The 19,071-nt window shown below is 37.7% G+C and overlaps 3 protein-coding genes across 3 annotated transcripts in view; 2 read left to right on the plus strand and 1 right to left on the minus strand.

Annotated features, from left to right (window-relative positions):
* LOC117544369 (multidrug resistance-associated protein 4-like) overlaps positions 1-9,369 on the minus strand; it is a 36,735-nt gene extending 27,366 nt beyond the window's left edge. The window contains 21 exon segments of the mRNA XM_034213338.1: positions 1,485-1,527; positions 1,529-1,561; positions 1,563-1,632; positions 2,070-2,165; positions 2,452-2,489; positions 2,644-2,775; positions 3,492-3,710; positions 4,708-4,810; positions 4,948-5,034; positions 5,127-5,221; positions 5,346-5,537; positions 6,101-6,190; positions 6,400-6,507; positions 6,603-6,852; positions 7,022-7,147; positions 7,251-7,414; positions 7,537-7,626; positions 7,718-7,945; positions 8,044-8,164; positions 8,365-8,475; positions 9,282-9,369. Coding sequence (XP_034069229.1) covers positions 1,485-1,527; positions 1,529-1,561; positions 1,563-1,632; positions 2,070-2,165; positions 2,452-2,489; positions 2,644-2,775; positions 3,492-3,710; positions 4,708-4,810; positions 4,948-5,034; positions 5,127-5,221; positions 5,346-5,537; positions 6,101-6,190; positions 6,400-6,507; positions 6,603-6,852; positions 7,022-7,147; positions 7,251-7,414; positions 7,537-7,626; positions 7,718-7,945; positions 8,044-8,164; positions 8,365-8,475; positions 9,282-9,355 — 2,470 coding nt within the window. The 5' untranslated portion in view covers positions 9,356-9,369.
* Positions 9,370-13,771: 4,402 nt separating this feature from the next.
* LOC117544433 (claudin-10-like) lies at positions 13,772-15,561 on the plus strand. Its single transcript, XM_034213443.1, has 5 exons — positions 13,772-14,132; positions 14,670-14,831; positions 14,920-15,001; positions 15,085-15,183; positions 15,313-15,561. The coding sequence occupies exons 1-5, from the start codon at positions 13,922-13,924 to the stop codon at positions 15,461-15,463; spliced, it is 705 nt and encodes a 234-aa protein (XP_034069334.1). The 5' UTR covers positions 13,772-13,921; the 3' UTR covers positions 15,464-15,561.
* Positions 15,562-16,258: 697 nt separating this feature from the next.
* LOC117544444 (claudin-10-like) lies at positions 16,259-18,304 on the plus strand. The gene is made up of 5 exons (XM_034213462.1): positions 16,259-16,601; positions 17,092-17,253; positions 17,348-17,435; positions 17,566-17,673; positions 17,773-18,304. Exons 1-5 carry the CDS (start codon positions 16,370-16,372, stop codon positions 17,960-17,962), a joined length of 780 nt encoding a protein of 259 aa, XP_034069353.1. The 5' UTR covers positions 16,259-16,369; the 3' UTR covers positions 17,963-18,304.
* The last annotated feature ends 767 nt before the right edge of the window (positions 18,305-19,071 follow it).

Here is a 19,071-nt window from a genome sequence, read left to right on the forward strand (position 1 = left end):
TGCACTATTAAACAGATTATTACATTATTCAAAGTATTTGTTCTCCTCCCGTGCATAGATTACAAAGCAGGGCACACCCAGATAAGCTGCCAGGTAGTCCAATACCTAACACAACGGCAGCAGTAAAAACAAAAGCCAAAGATTAAGACCTGTGGTGTTTGCTCCAAACACAGCTATGCAAAGGGAAGCTTTGTCGCTGCACCCACTTCTAAAGCGAGAAGAAACCGCAAGCTCTGAACACCCTCAATCATATTTAGACTTGTGTTAGCAGCTTATTATGACTCATTATACAGAAACAAGTTTCCTTCTTGTTGAGAATTCCCCACCCGAGCTGATTGTGTAGTACATGCATGTCACTATGAAGAGATTAGGCTGAGTAATTATCTGCTGACAGGTGAACCATGCTCCAAAACATTTAAGTTATCAAAGTGGGCCACTTGACAGTTGACTTTGGATATGAATGACAGATTGTAGTGACAGTACTTCCCCTTTTTAAAAATAATGAATAGCAAAACACCATAAATCTGAAATTACAAGAGGAGAATACGCTCTCAGTTGTATTAGTATCTATTTAAAATGGTAGTGAAAAACACGCCAAAAGGAAAACTAGCAGCCCTCCCTGAGTAAAGTCAGGCGAGTTGGAGTGTTTGCTCACTTTCCAAATCTTGTCCATCTGCCTACTCCATTGAGCCAGCAGCTACAGCCTACAAAGCTAATGAAATACATCGAAGATTTCTGATAATGCGCACAAGACAAATACGTCCGTATTTACACAGCTCTATAGTCCAAACACAACACTGACCAAGATCTTGTGCAAACAGCATTTATTCAATATGATTGTTTGCTTTTTGTTCAAGCTCACAATAAAAAAAGATAACACTCCCTTTAGTCATTTGTAAATACATTACGGCTATATATAAAGTCATATCTCAAGGCTTTTTGACTGAATTGGCTTCCTGGTTACACAGGCATTACTTCCCAGCAGCGACTTTTGTGTTGCCAGTTTCTTCAGATAGATATTAAAACCTATAAATCCCACTTACAGAACACCATCTATAAGCATGTGTGACTAAATGTACAGCATTTATATTAATTATAGATAATAATAGTTATACTGATTAATTTTCAGATATGCATTTTATTTATATATAGAAATGACATAAACATTCCAATAATATGATTAAAATATAAAATATTTGAATTGTATACAATTTTACATTTAATCTGAAAACTGTTATATTTGGAAAAGACAAGTTATCGTACTTTTTATATCTAATAGCAATAACAACATTTGGAGTTGAAGGCCAAGTTAGGTGGATATTTGTAAAGTGGATGGAAAGACGAGAAAGTAAGTAAACAGTCTGCTCTCTAGTGGTGAGACATTAGAACAATAGCTCAACCTTAGGCCCCAGAGGATGTTAACGTCTCAAAAGCATCCTTTCATTCCTGTAATACATAAATCAGTATTGATGAGAGTCACTTACCAATTGGATTGATATCAAAAAAGTGTACCGAGGTCCGGAGGATGGGCGTTAAACATGCTGTTGTGTAGGGTTTGGGCCGGCGCTCACCAACACATTAAAGAAGACAAGCTGCGAAGGGAAGCCGAACACTACTGAAGTGGCTGTTATAAACCTGACAAAAGCACAGAAGAAAAATCCATCAACACACTAAAATATTTCCCTTGTACCCTGTTCCAAGGTCAGCTATGCATTTAAGTTTCCATTATTTTGTATGTTGAATGGCATAAGAAATGACAGAGTGTTCCACTTAAGTTTTGCCTTCCAAATGATGTTCATTTTTGTCTTGAATGCTGAAACTGTCCCAGTGAATACAAAGCCTGATAGAGTGAAGAGGCTAGGAATCACAGGGAGACAATCAGAGCAATCCAACAGGAGAGAAGAAGAAAGGCACTGCTATCTCCCTGTACAGCTGAGGCCCATGCACACATACACTGGGCCTTGAAGGCCTTGGTCCACAGCCAAAGAACTGTGGATCTGTTCATTGAATGGCTGGCATATTTAGAGCCTCAACAGTACACAAAAGCAGTGTGCGCTCAGTGAGCTTCACCTGCGTAAACACCTAGGTACAGGTCAAGGTCCAGCTGCCGGGGAGGCTGCCATTTGAGGGGCTCTGTCACATTGATGTGCTTCTGTTCAGAGGCCCTGCAAGACAGCCACAAAAGAACCAAAAATCCACAAGGACAAATAAACAACAACAAATAAAGAATGCTGCAACAGGAAGGCACTAAACAGAACATTCCTCCTATCCTGAAGCACAAGGTCAGTTCAACAAGTGACAGATAATACCAAGAAAAACTGTTTGGTTCAGCCTCTTCTACCAAATCATCCACCATTTACAGTCTCTGGAAATAGTCAGTTAGCCTTTCAATACATGATATTCTTGCAAGCATATATGTGTTCACAAGGTGTAAAATAAATAATATCTCACCAGCATGCAAGCCACCAGTCCTGCAGGACAAATGTTATCTAAAAGGAAACACAAAAAACATGAAAATTAACATTCATCAAGACAATTTATTACAGTATTCTCTTTTGTCTAAAAATGACTAGATCGATTATATGTTGTATTTTACTAAAATTCATGGAACACACAAAAATTGAATTGAAATAATGGACTCACATGTGCTAGGACATTGAGTAAAATGAGGATGAAGAGGACCAGAAAGTTAGCGCCTGCCCTGAAATACTTCACATACATACGCAGGCCGATGTTTCCTTCTGAGCGGCTCTCCTCCTCTGTTGGTTGCACTACCTTCAGATAGACACTAGTGTCAGTGAGCAACATTTAAGATCAGGCTCGAATGAGCAGCAGGGAAATGTGAGCTCCTTCTGCCCTCTAGTGGCTGCCAGAACTCACAACAAAACCTTTTCATACATTAAGATTGCTATACACATATGCTTAAAAGGTCCCCTATTATACTGTTTTTAATCAATATATGAAAGGTCTCAGATATATACAAAACATGTCTCTGAAGTGTTTGGCACGAAATACCAAACAGATAATTGTAGGATCCCATAAACCCCTCTGTTTCAGCCCTGTTTCCAAAGTGCTGATTCTGTGTCTGTTACTTTAGATGAAAACAAGGAGCCACTCCCCACGCCCCTCTGAGAGATATTTGGTTAAAAAGAACACAATAGTGCTCTAGGAGGAGATTCAGGTGATAAGGTGGGGGGGGGGGGGGTTACCTTGGATGGTTATTGGCTAATGGTTACACAAGCCAAAACATTGTTATGACATCATAAAGTGGCCAAAATCTGATCAGCTCATTTTCAGACAGGTTTTTATACAAATGGATCAGGACAAAAGGTGAGCAAATCTTTTTTCCCTAAACTTTCAGGATGTCTTTACGCAGTTTTATGTATAAAAGACATGAAAAAGTGGATTTTGCATAATAGGTGACCTTTAAAGTTTGATGAAGTAAGTAAGAAAATGATGGCCAACTTTAAAGAATGATTCAACACACTTACCACTTCGTTTGGTTCTGGTGCCTTAATCAAAGAGCACCGAGAGGAAGATAAGGAAGACTTAGAGGATATTGAGTTGTCAGAGAGTGTATGGGGGAAGCGGGAGAGAGTCCCAGGGATGGGGGTCTTCCTGTCCTCCTCCTGGTCCTCTTCATCTTTCAACAAGGAGGTGAAGTCGAGTCCAGAGCCCTGCAAACTCACTGTAGGTTCCCGTGCTACCATCTGACCTGATAATGATGGAAGAAATAAACATAATTTAGACAAATGTGAGGAACATTTCAGCTACTGTTGGAAGATTTACCCCTGGAAATGAAACTTTTAACTTACAAAACAATTATGTACGTTTTTATCCTATGTAATTTCAAAACTCTTATATAAAAGAAAGTCCTCCCACAGACACATCATTTATATATGAAATGTATTTCTAAGTAAGAGAATAATAGTATTTTCACAAAAACGTGTTGAATGTTGAAAGTATTGAAATAACGAGAGTCACAATACATATAGCGTAGGAAACATATGGAAGTCAAATGAATTACCTAGTTCTGAATATTATATTGTTAACTTATAAAACATCAAGCGTCTAACCTTTGAACACTGCACAGAAAGTATTGTTTCCTTTGATGAATACAATTGTGGTAAAAGCTGCTACCAATTCATCATCAATATCTGTTGTATTTTATTTCAACACTGATTGAGATGATTATATGTAGCTTTGAAGGGGTCAGACTGAGAGATCAAATCAAATCCTTTTTTTGTTTTAATAGAAAACTTGTGAACTACAGAGTGCCTGGCTACAAACCACAGACAGTCAAAGATAGCAACCAAAGAAAGGCATATTCATAAGACATCAGATCCAATTAGTTGATGCCCTAAGGGTAACTTAAACTTGTTAAAGCAACCTGTAATACCTGAGAGGGTAAGTGTTTGTTACTTAAAAGATACATTTTGCTTGTGTAGTTACTGAGAAAGTAATTGAGCTGGAAAAAGGCACTGAAATGAGGCCGAAGTGATGCTATAATACAGTGACTGTTAACAGAAGTATACACCTTGTCACACATGTGATCATAATCTAAACTAGTTGAATAGCATATATAAGAATGCATGGAGACGTACTAAATGCAGATTCAATGCATAACATTTTTTATATTTTATCACCACCTGGTCACCTTTTTAACATGTTATATACAGTATATTATAAACAAGCACAAACATCAACACAAACCTGCTTTAAGACAACAATCTGGTCCGCAGCCTTCAGATATTGTAGTTGGTGAGTAACCAGTATACGAGGCTTCTTCCTCAAAAGTCCACAAATGCACCTAAAGATATATATATATTTTGTGCTGACATACTTCCATAACTTAGACCTGATCAACTGATTTGTACTGGAGTGATAGACAATAATATTGAGATGTTAATAACAAGACTTAGGTGAGATGTTAATAACAAGACTTACTTTTCAAAGAGGTGCCGTCCCACCTCAGCATCCACAGCACTGAGCGGGTCATCCAGCAGGTAGATATCTGCATCCTGATACACTGCTCTAAAAGTACACACATTATTAACACAGGTTATTGTCGTTATTTATCACTTACACCAAATAGAAATGTGCATTGCTGATTTTTTATAGCAAACCTTGCTAAGCTGACCCTTGCCTTCTGTCCTCCACTGAGGTTGGCCCCCCTGTCCCCGACCAGTGCCAAGTCCCCACCTGGCAACAAGTCCAGGTCCTGAACAGGGTGCAAATGCAACCCTTACCAGTCATTCACATTAACAAGAAACTCACTTCCAACTAAACTTTACTAACACCTAGACTACAGAGTGTGAAGATGCAGCAGGGCATGTGATTCTCACTCTCTTGAGGGCACAGGCTCTCAGGACTCTTTCATACTTCTGGGGGTTGAGCTCTTTCCCAAAAAGAATGTTGCTTCGAATCGTACCAGGTAAAATCCATGGCTGCTGACAGGTGTATGTAAGATTTCCTCTGACCTTGACCACACCACTCTCCTGACTCAGCTCTCCCAGAACCACACTGAGGAGTGAGGACTGACATGCACAAACACAGAAGAAATAACAGACCACATGTTTATAACTTTTCTAGGTGTTTTCTTGAGTCTTTATGTTAAGCCAAGCCAATATCCGATTGCACTAGCTCCGTATTTGCCACACAAAAACAAGAGCGGCCTATTATTCTCGTTTAATTCTCGGTAATAAAGTGAATAAGTATGTATTTTTCAGTTATTTCAGTTGAGGAAGATAATGTATAGTGCTGCCTGAAAACAATCTAACTATCAAACAGCCTGGCTTTAGATCGAGATGCTTACAATACAATCCTACAAAAGCTTTCCTTTATGGTAAAAGCATGGTATTTCATTTGTATTTCTTACAAATGTAAACATGTAATGTCTCCATTGTATCAGTATAAGCCAATAGCCCTAGTGAAATTGTTTATGGCATTCGACTGCTGGTAAAAAAGTCAAACCTAGCACTGACTCTATGCTGTACTAATAGTACCATTTTGACCTTTATATAATAAACTATTTCAAAGTTACTTGACATGTCACATGTGCAGCATGACTATAAGCCTGAGAGTACAAAACTGACCTGACCTTTCCAGCCCCAACAGGTCCGATTACTGCCACGAGCTGCCCTGGTGCCACTGTGAAAGACACATTCTGTAATGTTGGAGCCTCTAGCATCTGTAAATAAACAGAAACTGTCATGTAATAACTATTCAGACTGTTAATGTCGAATTAAGCCTACTTATACCTCAAAATCACAAGTTTGTCCTCAAGGCTTCACAATCTGCATAGCAACACTCTCTATCCTTACTTGAGGGCTGTAAGGATTGTAGCACATGAGCTATGTACAGATAGAAAGGAGACATGTTGCCCACAATAATTCTCACCTTATCCCAGTAGCATATTAAGTCCTGAATCTTCACATAACAGTCCTTCTTGTCTGAAAAGGGAAGCCCCAGGTGCTGAGGAGCAACTTCATCGAGCAGAAGAAAAGTCTTAGAAGAAGGAAGCACATTCAGAGCTCTAGTTTACATTGACCGTATTCAACACACACAGGGTACAATAAGGGTTGTGTGTGTGGTGTATTTACCTGAATTCTTTTAATGCTGATTAGAGACTCAGAAACCTTCTCTATAGCAAAAGGAAAGAAGAGCGTGATGGTGAGTCTGACCGCCCCGTAGAGGGAAACAGCCATGAACACTCTGCTGGCAGACAGCTGGTTTCCTGTCAGGACGTAGACGCAGACGGTGATGAAGACGATGATCTTGTTGGCCACAAAGAAAGATGCCATGTTCAGACCGCGCAGATAGGAGCTTTTCATGATCTTGGAGATTTCCATTCTGTACAATAACAGGAGTTGTTGTTAGTAAAAGCTGTTTAACAAACATGATGCACCTTTTTGTAAGCTAACACAGGCCTTTGCCTTTAATGAGCTTGTTATTAAGAGGATAGGATGTTAGATTCTAATTTATTTTGATAAAAGGGAAAGCAGGTTATTTTTGGCTGTACCTTCTGACCTCATCCACCAATGCAGCAAAAGGCTTCTCCCATCCATACATTTTAATAACACGGATACCAGTGATGACTTCATTCATTGTCCGTATTCTGTCATCTGTTAGGACTGCTGTGTCAGCCCTAAAACAACAGACAAACATTGCAGCAACGGCACCAGTACAACACACGCAGTAAAATGAACAATTATTTTCTTGATTTGAACTACAATGTAATAACTTCAAACCTGAGACTAGAGAACAACTGTCCGAACATTGTCTGTACAGGCATCAGGATGAAGAAGACAGCCATACCCGCAAGGCATGATGGGCCAATAGCATACATCAACAATAATATCACAGTTGCAGCTTGTAGAGGCCCGATCCACAGAAAGTGCAAATATAAGGTTACCTGTAAGAAAAAGATGAAAAGCAAAGGATTGGGGTAAGGTATGTATTATTGAATGGGTTAGACATACTGGATATTAAATATGAGTTAAAAAATATAAACATAGCATACTTTCAGATAATTACCTCATCAAATTTGTTGACATCATTGGATAAGAGGTTAACAATTTGTCCTGTGGTAGTTTTGGCAAATGCTTTGCTGTTAAGACAAAGAGCCTTTGCAAAACAAAGTTGTTAATTGATGTATATGAACCAAAGGAATACGACAGACGATGACATTATACATTAGTGTCACATAATGACTGACCTTCCGATAGATCATGTGGCACATGGCCACACGAATCTTCATGCCCACTCGCTGGACGTGGTAGAAATAGAGATGATGAAGAACAGACAGACTGATGCAGGACAAGGAGATGCCCGCAGCGGATCTGTAGGCCTCATGGACCGCAGCTGTGTTGTCGGTGTGGTCTTCTCTCTCAAAGTACTCAATTATGTTCCCAAGTAGCAACGGCTGAATGACTTTGATAACTTCCTGATAGAAAATTAGATGTAAAGCAGAAGAGTGCTGAATTAAAGAGAGAAACATAAGTCTTAAAACAGTATTGTTTCTGTAGATGTGTGTAACTGTACCTCTATAAAGATGTAAATTCCAATGAGTGCGTATGATCTCCAGTAGCACTGTACAAGAACATTTTCAAGTCTGGGTGGGCGCAGATCTTTTGCCGCCCGTTGAACCTCTCTGTTCCAGTACCTGTGAAATGTAAAAGGTGTTAAACCCAAATCAGTGTATATAGTACGACACTAGAATTTATGTATAGTACATGTAGAAATAGATCACTGTGGACTCCAAGAATCTAAACCTAACCATCGTATTAGCTACTTTGTACTTTGGAAAAATTACAGTAAATATGTATTTGAACATAATTAACTAAACTCTACTAAACATCTTACCCTTGCAGCTCCTCCCCGAGTGTTTCTGATGCGTCCTCTGGGAGAACGTTATACATGTCATCTTCCTCCAACTTCCTCTTGTACCCAGTTCTGAACAAGGGGTTAAGCCAACTAGAGAGAAAGTCAATGAAAGCATACTCAGAAGTTAAAATATAATATGGAAAATATTGTTCAAAGAATCTATGGACACCTAGATCTAGCCTTATTAAAAAACATGAAAATAAAGGTACTGTTTAATACCAGAACAGATAAATTGTATTGCTACTGTACCTTATGTAAGTAGTATGTTTGTATGAAAGGTGTAAGATATCAATACCTGGGTATCACAATATTATGTTTTGCAATACTGAATCAATTCTCAAAAACACTGTATGGATTTTTGAATTGTTTAAATTAAGATATTGGTGGAAGAAAGTGGTTTATTTTTATGGTGGGTGTTACACTAAGGGGGTGTCATACTAGAGAGCAGATGTTACAAATAATTCAAGTGCAATCCATGTTTTTCTTTATTAATAACGTTTTTTGCAAACTTCCAAAACTTGCTTACTACTCAAATGTTATTACAGTATATAATATTTACTGTTTCTCATGTTCCTTTTTGTAATCAATGCTAGTAAAAGCTACTTTTTACTTTACTATTGAAACATATTCACCCACTTTGTATGTGTCATGCTACTTTAGAAGTACTCCACAGACCTGCCTGTTGTCATTTAATTGTATAGGAATAAACAGGTACCTAAAGCCTGAGCTCTTTCCTGTGTGTGGGAGGGAACAGTGAGGTTATGTTTACGCATGGACTGATGCTGAGCTACCTGCTATCACATCCAGTCCTTTGAGTTGCCACAAACAGTCACACAGGAGAGTTCTCCATTCAATTAATGTCAAACACGGCTGTTCCTGAAGGCCGCTTCTCTTACCAGAAGAAAATCTTGGAGAGAAGATTAGCTGAAGCCAACGGATTATCCTTCTCCTCCTTCCGCACTTGTTCCATGCCCCCCACCAGTAAAAGCGACCTGAGGACTTTCTCTTCAGGCTATGTGGCGGGGGGATATCGACAGAAACTCAGAGGAGGTCAACCCTGAGAGAACAGATGCTGTGAACTCCAATGCTTGCCAATGTCATCCCCTCAGACATCCAGGACAGGATTACTAATGGACACACTGGCTTGGCAGTCAGGTGAGCGGGGCACTGCTTAGCCCCGCCCACCGCCTCAGGATTGGCTCACTGAAGTCTCCATCACTTCTCAAAGTCCTTCATGAACTCTTGTCCTTTCTTACCCAGTCATTATGTACACAAAAGTACTACAAATAAAGTGAAATGTCATCCGAAATTAATCAGAAGTAGAAGTCCTCATGCATGAATTATACTGATAGTGTGTATATGATTTGTGATAGATTGTTGTTAAACTAGATTATTTCATTTCATTGTTTTTATTACATTTTTAAGCGTTTTAGTTTATTTTAAAACTCACCTGTATTTAGTGTTAGATGTTAGCCTGTTTCGTTGGAGATCATTTCAACTACTCTATGTTATTGATATTAAGTACTTTTCTTAAATAATAAGGGGAAAGTATACCAGTCTAGTAGCAAGGTTATTAAAATATTTTCAATAACTTGGTTCAAGGATTTCCCAGAAAAAAGTGTGAGAATCTTTGAAGCAAGAATCAAGAAGAAAATAAATGTATTCTTCAAATAGTTTAGAAGAAAATAAGACTGTAATGACTCAGTAACATGCAATCACTTATTCTTCTTCTTTGTGCTTTACAGATATATGTGTATATAAAATGTTGACTGATAGCAGTCTCAGGATATACATATGTATTTATTTTTCAAGGAAGGTAGGCCTAGAAAAGTGACATAGATAGAGAGTTATTTTTCACAACCTTGTGTCTAAATGAAGATTTGTTTACATTAAAGGTCCTAACAACAATTTCTGTTGAATTTACTGAATTAGAAATGTTTACCAATAAACTTTTGATCTTAATTTGTTCTCAAATATTAACCTACTCCTACTGTCTTAGTTTCACGTAATATTTATTTATTGAGGTCGACGACACAATTGAACTGATTTTGTTCTCCTCTCTCTTTTTACTAGTGGCTTTATTTTTCTTATTCTATTTTTGGTTAAAAAAACAATGCTCTCATGAGTGACAACAACATGTGTTTACATATAAGCTGACAATCATTAGTCCACTGCTTGAATCCTATCCAGAAATAGATGAACCAGTAACTGGACTTTGTCACATTTCTTCTTCTTTTGAGGATTAATGATTACTCCTTTATTTTTGTTATGTTAATATGGTACTTGACCTTATTTCTAGACCAAAACGTGCATTTAAAACACTGCTTGCCAACATTTAATGAATAACTGACAGCTCATTTTTCCTTCAGACTGTGTCCATCCCTCACCACTAGAGACACGGTAAAGATGTCCTGTTTGTTAATGATCTCAATGAAACACATGTCCACAGTGTAATTTGCCTGCCTGGGGCCATTTTATTTCTTCTCATTTTCCTGAATCTGCTAAAAGACTTTAAACATATCGTAAAGCTCCAAATGTCAAGCTTGCAGATCATGGCTCTTCTCAGCGGCCTGGCCGGGTTGGGGGCCACTATCGCTGCCACGGTGTCCAACGAATGGAGGGCCACCAGCCGAGCATCCTCAGTCATCACAGCCACCTGGGTGCTCCAGGGTCTCTGGAACAACTGTGCTGGAAATGCCATTGGAGCGCTGCACTGCAGACCGCATCATACTATTTTCAAGCTGGAAGGTAAGGGTCCGAGTTTCATGGCGTCCACATATTGGTCTTTTCTCACTCGGGTGCAGGGGATATACCGTGGAGGGGTTTTATGAAATGTTCCTTATGCCTAACACTAGATATTTTTGGCTACAGGGACAAATGTATCACCTTTGTTTCACAGGCAAATATGTGCTATATCGAGAACCATTCATTTGTTGGCAACATTTATTCAGAATTTAGACCCAGTGTAAATTAATCTAATGTATATTTTTAAGTAGTGGTTTATAAGTAAACTTTCATCAAAAACATAATTTTTAAGTGGTCGTTATTAAGTATCTCTCGTAGAGGATGGCTCTGAAAGCTTTTTCTTTCAATTTGTTAGGGAAATAATCAGATTATCTCTGTAATCTAAATCTTGAGTCTCAGATTGTGTCGCTGGTCACAGATATCTGTTAAAAAATAAAAAAGACAAAAACAAGTTATACCTGTTTCCATAATGAAATGATCAACATATTTTACTGGTGATTGTTTATATAATCACAATCTATTACTTTTTTAATTCAAATTTAGGATTAGAAAAAACTAAATTCAGGCAGAAAAAGAGTTCCAGATTATGGCTCAGGTCTTAACTGTAGCAAATGTTTAATCCTTTTTTGGACATTTCAATCTGGGAGTGTCTGTGTCACAGTTTACACTCAAAGACCTGTTGTTGGCAGTAACAAACCAGTCAGGAAGGAAATAATTGTCAGACTGCTTTCCATTCAAACAATTCACTTACTTTGTGCATCCTTTAATTTTTTTGTAATGTTGTTTATTCACATACTTTTACATTACATTGCATTTAGCTGACGCTTTTATCCAAAGCGACTTACAATAAGTACATTCGACCAGGAAGACACAAACTTGAAGAAAACAGAATCATATAAGTACATCAGGTTTCATAGAGCCAAACATTTCAAGTGCTACTCAACTGGCTTTAGATAAGCCAGTCCTTTATTAGTATATAAGTGCTTTGTTAGCAGTTCTTTGTTAGTAATTCTATCGCTCGAAGTGGAGTCGAAAGAGATGAGTTTTCAGTCTGCGCTGGAAGATGTGCAGGCTTTCTGCTGTCCTGATTTCAATGGGGAGCTCATTCCACCACTTGACACTTGATGCGTGATAATGAAGGCATTTAGTTATTTTTGTCCATAATTAGACATTCCTTGATATGCACAACAAGTTACTCTTTTTGCTAGTTTGTTAGGGAGTTGTATTAGTTTAATGCTTAGCTAGTTATATCGTTTTATATAATTTATAGTTTTAACCCATTTTCTGTTCTTTTCTTTTCTGGTATTTCTTTCAATATGCTGAAAATATTCAAATTCCCTGTCTTTAAAACTTAATTTGAAGATAAAATGTGCTTCATATAAATGTCTCTTTACAATCATTTAATCCAGGAAGATGTTGTTTTACGGCATACCTTAAAAAATAAACAACTATTACAGAGTGTTGTGTGCTTACAGTAACATTATATGAATAATAAAACATGTATATTAAGCAACCAGTCATGCCAACATTATCTGAGTTTTTTAATTGTAACTGTATTGTAATATTATATTTTCACTGTACTATGTATTCTTTTATTGACCTGTACTTAAATCATGTTTTATAATTGTTTGTGTGATAGAGATTATGCAATGTTTTTAGTGTTTGTTGATTGTTATGTACCTGCGACTGCAGATGGAAATGAGCTAGTAGCTATAATCTGGCGTAATTCATATCTTGTTTTTTCTGAGATTAATATATTTGTATGCATGGTCCTTGTTGAAATAAATACATTATAATAATATGGCCTAATGCCACCAGATGGGGCTCCTTCTCAAATTAGAAAAAGCCTTTTTGCTTAATTTCCCTCTTGTTTGCTTCTTATCTGTAAAGCATATATTTTTAACTTTGCCTTGCCTCCATTGATTAACACATGTCTCTGTAATGTAACAGAAAGCTTGTTTCATCCAAATGCTGGGACACCGTAGTAAGTGACATGCTGTTAATAGGTTATCTAAATCCTGTGTCTATTTTAGGTCCTTCAGGAAGTAACTGTTCGCTCGTTGAGTATTAATCGAAGGTGGCAGTGCAAGGTTAAATGTCAAAGGGTCAAATTCACTGTACTGTAACCCATCGCAAATGTTTGATCTGTATCTTTGGCTTCTTGAAACTGTTTTTTATTTAATTCCCAAAATAATCAAAGATATGTGAAGATTCAGATGCACATGTTTAATGCCAGATATAATCAACAAATATCATGTATTATTATTATTTTAAGCACGATAATGCATAAATAATAAGTTTAACTTTTGCAACTTTAAGTATACCTTAATGCTAGTACTTCTGTACATGTATACTTTTGAAAAAAATATATTTACTTGTGACACAGTTATTCTACACAGCGGTATTGCTACTACACCTAAGTAAAATATCACACAGAGCAAACAATTAATACATTTTAAAAGTAATTTCTGATGTCGTCACAATACTTTCTACATCCAGAACATTCAGTCCCCATCATCTATGAGAGCGAGTCACAGTCACGTGCACTGGAGGAAAATAGACCATTGGCCACTTGTCGATGTTTAAGGCCAAACTCCTCCTACAGAATATAACAGTCCACAACACATTAACTATCAATCACAGCCGATCCATGGAACTTACTGGTGCAGAGTTTAGCTACATTGTTAACAAGCTTTACTAGCAAGGGAACCATTAATCAATTGAAGGTCTCACTAACCTAATTGGCCGTCACACAGCAGAGTGGAAGAGTCCTCTCTGCAGAAAGAGCAGCATGTTTCAGGAGATATTGGCCTATATTTTAAGCACTTCGGGCTGGGTGCTGGTCTCCTCCACCTTACCGACGGACTACTGGAAGGTTTCTTCACTTGATGGAACAGTTATCACCACAGCTACCTACTGGTCGAATCTCTGGAAGACCTGCGTCACCGATTCAACTGGAGTCTCCAACTGCAAAGACTTTGCCTCGATGCTGGCACTGGATGGTCGGCCATTTTTCCCTTTCTTATTTGATTTTTAGTTTTCCTTTTCTGGTCAATCAGGTTGAGGTTTATTTTCTGATTTCTGTGCCATATAAGTGTTCAACCTCAGTTCCTACTTGTTGAAACTCATTGCCACTCGGGACTAATAGATACCCTAAGGCTTATTATTCAAGGAACAACTCATTTACCTTCAAATATGTCAATGTTTAGCCCCGTTTGTGAGGCTTGAAAGCTATAAAGGAGATTTACTAGGAACCTCGGGTGGTTTCTTCCACAGCTGACTGGTTTTAGGGGTTAACTTCCAAGGTAATCTTCGCCTCAAAATCACATCTGAATGGGACATTTTATACCAGAAGAGTAACCGCAAAGTGTCTGAAAACAATTAGGGATACTTGACAAATAGTTTTCCTTGCTTTATGTGTATATTGGTTACAAGTTCAATAACCCATTGACCTTTCAGTGTGCCGTTGTGAAAGTAGAGGACATGCAAAACCAAAGAACACTTTGCACAGAGTTGACCTTCATTTTTTCAATTTTCAGGCTACATCCAAGCTTGCAGAGGACTGATGATTTCAGCCATTTGTTTGGGATTTTTTGGTTCCACATTTGCTCTTATTGGAATGAAATGCACCAAAATCGGAGGAACCGACAAAAACAAAGCCAGGATTGCCTTCTTTGCTGGTGTAAATTTCCTTTTAAGTGGTAAGTATGGGCAAATTTACTATGGAATATCTGTATCTTTTTCCTTTTGGATGTAGTTACATTCACTTTTCTTTCTTGTTCTTTTTAGGCATCTGCTCACTTTCATCTTGCTCCCTTTATGCTCACCGGATTACATCAGAGTTTTTTGACCCAATGTTTGTTGCACAGAAGTAAGAACTGTCTGACACCCAGTGACTGTTTTATTGTAACTTAACCACTTTAATGATCATTAAGCATCAGTGTTTGTCTGCAGGTATGAACTTGGAGCCGCTCTCTTCATTGGCTGGTCAGGTTCTATCCTCTGTATCCTCGGGGGCACCATGCTCTGTTTCTCCATCGCAGGTTCAAAGAGGTTTGTTTTGGTAACACCAACTGTTATTAATAATGTTAACATCATACAGTATATATGTATTATTCAATTTAGTTGAGCCATGTAGGTGTTTGAGTTATGTAGATGAATCTGTTTTCTGTCTCTTCACAGCCGCAGTCAGGCAAACTATATCTACAAAGGTACTGCTTCTCATATCTCCTCCTACCCGAGAGGGCAGGCAAAGCCTGTGACCCAGAGGCCGCCTCCAGACTACAGCAACTCCTCCAGGATGCAGCACTTTGATAAGAATGTTTATGTGTGAGGAATGTCAATATAAAACACTTGAAGTTGAAGCCACCAATGAATCTTAAAAAATGTAATCTATACTATGTAAAAGATACAGCATACTATGACACATGGTGGTTTCTGTCTAATAGCACACAAATGTACTGAGATTAATCTGGAGCTCATTAGGAATTACATTTAAATATTTAAGTGTTTCTTCCAGGGGTCAGTAGTTCATAGTAGTATGATACAGTTTACTCTCTGATGTTGAGAAATTGCCTATTCTTTTTTTTTAATGTATTTGGCAATAAAGTGTGTTTTAAGACATTTATTTTGCTGGTTGTATCTTTAACTTGTAGTTAATCTGTTGTAAAAATATTTATAAAGTGTTTAAAACACAGATTTTCCTGTGACTAGGATTGTAATACTCCAAGCTAACATGAAGAAGGTTGGGAAAGGACAGCATCATGGTATTTTCTGATTTAAATGTGTATCAATTTTATATAAAAGTGTATGAGTAAGAATAAAAGATACATTTGAATTTCAACAGACTGAAGAGAGCAGCAGTGTTTCTTGAAAATAACACTTTGGACACAAAAATATGTGTGTCTTAGAAACAAAATGGGCTTTTCTAACTACTGTAAATACAAATTAAATGTACTTTTACCATTCATTGCTGGATATAAACCTGAAACAAAAAACCAGGAGTTGGTGTGAATTGCCTAAAGCGGTCACCACACTCCAGAGAGTTGACAGTAAACATCTCACCCAATTGCACAGTGCCCTCATCAACACCAATGGCACACGGCAAACACACAATGTCACCCTGTCCTGAAACAGGAAACCACTCATCATCCTTTGCCCCACAGAGTAGACGTTAAATGTGTTTTCTACTTCTGTTCAACTGAGCGGTAGATACCTGGTTAATTTAGTGATTTCAGAAATGAAGAAACGTCTGATCCAAGTGCTTGGCTTTTTGATGTCATCACTGGGATGGGTGTTCGTGCTTTGCTCCATGGCCATGGACTACTGGAGAATCGTTCAATTAGGAGGACAAGGAGGCTCCTTTATCATCAAAGTGGCCTGGTACTGGTCCAACCTGTGGAAGGATTGTTTCACAGACTCCACGGCTGTCACCAACTGTAGGGACTTCCCCGTGCTCTGGAGTGTGACCCGTAAGTTTTCCACATGTTGCATTAGCAATACGATATGTCTAAGTCTTTCTCTTTGAATTTACAAAGTGATTAACAGATCCATAGTTTGATACTCATAGCAGTTATAGGTAAGTGGTCTCAATGAAACTGAGTAACACCATTGCCTGAAGTGAGACTAATTGACTTTAGAAAGATGAAATAATACAATCTTTGTATTAGAATGTTTGCTAACTGTAGCTTGATATTGTCATGTACCTATTGTAACATTACTGGGTCAGTTAGCTGATGTTGGGATTCTTTACTTGTGCTATTGTCATCCCATCTTTAGGCATAACATTACCTATGATTTAACATTATCTCCTTACTTTGTGTGAATTGCCTGGATCAAAGCCTTGACAAATATTAAAAGCAGAAACTATATAGTATTTATCCTCAATTCTAGATTATTTTGTGTCTGACAGAATTGTAAGGCTGTTTTCTAACTTGAACTATTTATTTCTGTTTCTTAAAGCTTATGTCCAGGGAGTGAGAGGATTACTAATGTGCGGGTTAACTCTTGGGTTCTTCGCAATAGTACTTTGCTTTCTTGGTATGGAGTGTACTTTTATTGGAGGAGCTGAGAAAACCAAGGACAAACTTCTTCTTGCTGGAGCAGTGTTTCATATTGCTGGCAGTGAGTACAAAACAAACACGTGTTTGCCTCTGTAAATGAAATAAGTGTTTTTGTCATCATTATTTCTTAATACCAACTAAACCTCTGCATGCAGGTGTGTCAGATGTTTCTGGCTACTGCTTATACATAAACAGGGTTGCAAGGACAACCTTTGCTGCCACTGTTGGTCCGGGAGTCTTACGGTACACTGATTTTCATCATAAAATTGACAACTGTATAAGAGTATTGCTTGAATTCTATAGACAAATATTACAATATGGACAGTATGTACAATTTATCATGACTTTTGTCTTCCTTTTGAACCAATTCCAGGTATGACATAGGACCTCCCATTTTTCTAGGATTGGTGGGATGTTTTTTAATTCTTTTAGGGGCTTTGTTTTACGCTGTTACAGTCTACCGAGTCATTTTCCCTGAAAGGTATTTCATTCAATTAAATATTCTTCCACCTTCACTAATTTCCTGTGCCTGCTGAATTCCTACCATGTAATACATGTTGGCAATGTTTTGATCTTTCAGGCAAGTATACGCAGGAGGAGGAACATACATGGCGCCTCGCTCCAGAGGAAGAACCCTGTACACCGGATACTACAAACCACCCATGCAGTATGGATCTTATATGGGCTCACGACCGTCCAACAGCTCCAGAATCTCAAAGCTGTCACAGACAACACCCACGAAACTCTCAGAAAGAGACGCATTTGTATAGTAGTTTAAAGCTATTTTTTATGTACAGTTTTATTTTAACACAAACGTGCAAACTTCACAAGACATGTTACCTCGAAATGGGATTTACTAGCAATCAGGTTATGACATACGGATAAAATGATAAAAACCCTCTGCTTTATTTTCCATGCACCATGTATAATTTTAATTCAGTTGTTTCTCATGTTTTATTTTTGGTAAAACAAGTCATACTCTGTTTAAAATACACTGCCCTGTGTTTACTCATCATTTGTGTTAACTTCATTCAACTTGATTCAAACAAAGAACATATTAAAAGTTATAATGTTTCTTGAATATCTAAACATGTATATAATAAACAAGACATTTTCACCATATGAGTATTATTAATTTAATTGTTTTTCTTTATTGTATATTGTCCATGGTTTTTGATGCAAACAAACAAAAGACCAGAAACACTGTAAAATGTACCTTTAGCTCACACCACGTATACATGCAAAATACTGTACGATGCATTTTTTTAGGTTAAATATTTGACCAGCGTTTTTTTTTACTGTAAAGAAAACAAACAAAGAAAACAGGGTTGCATTACATTATTTAATTTAAGTATTGAACCCCATACCCATCATAGTTTATATGCCAACTAAAAAAGGTACACACTAAAAGACACACACAAAAGTGAGCATTGCTTTGTTTGTACACAGTTTATTACATTTTCATAACATCCTAGAGCTGAACAAACCATATGACAGGGAGTCAAAGTGACTTGTACTGGATGATAATAGACTATTGGCCACTTGATGATGTTGATGGTCAAACTCCTCCCTATAACAGTCCGCAATACATTCACTTTCAATCACAGCCTATCTATTAAACCTGGAGAGCATAGCTACATGTTCAACACGCTTACTGGCAAGGGAGCAATTCATCAAATTCAAGTCTCATCAACTTAATTGGCTACTTAATGTATCTGGAGATCTGGGTTCTTTGTTTTTCACATTCCAGGCTGGGTGCTGGTGTCTTTCACCTTGCCGACAGAATACTGGCAGTTATCTACACTTGATGGAACAGTAGTTACCACAGTTACACATTTTTCTAATCTGTGGAAGATATTTTCGATTTGATTGGAGTCTC

The sequence above is a fragment of the Gymnodraco acuticeps genome, unplaced genomic scaffold (assembly GCF_902827175.1).
Source record: "Gymnodraco acuticeps unplaced genomic scaffold, fGymAcu1.1, whole genome shotgun sequence".
Classification (NCBI taxonomy): Eukaryota; Metazoa; Chordata; class Actinopteri; order Perciformes; family Bathydraconidae; genus Gymnodraco; species Gymnodraco acuticeps.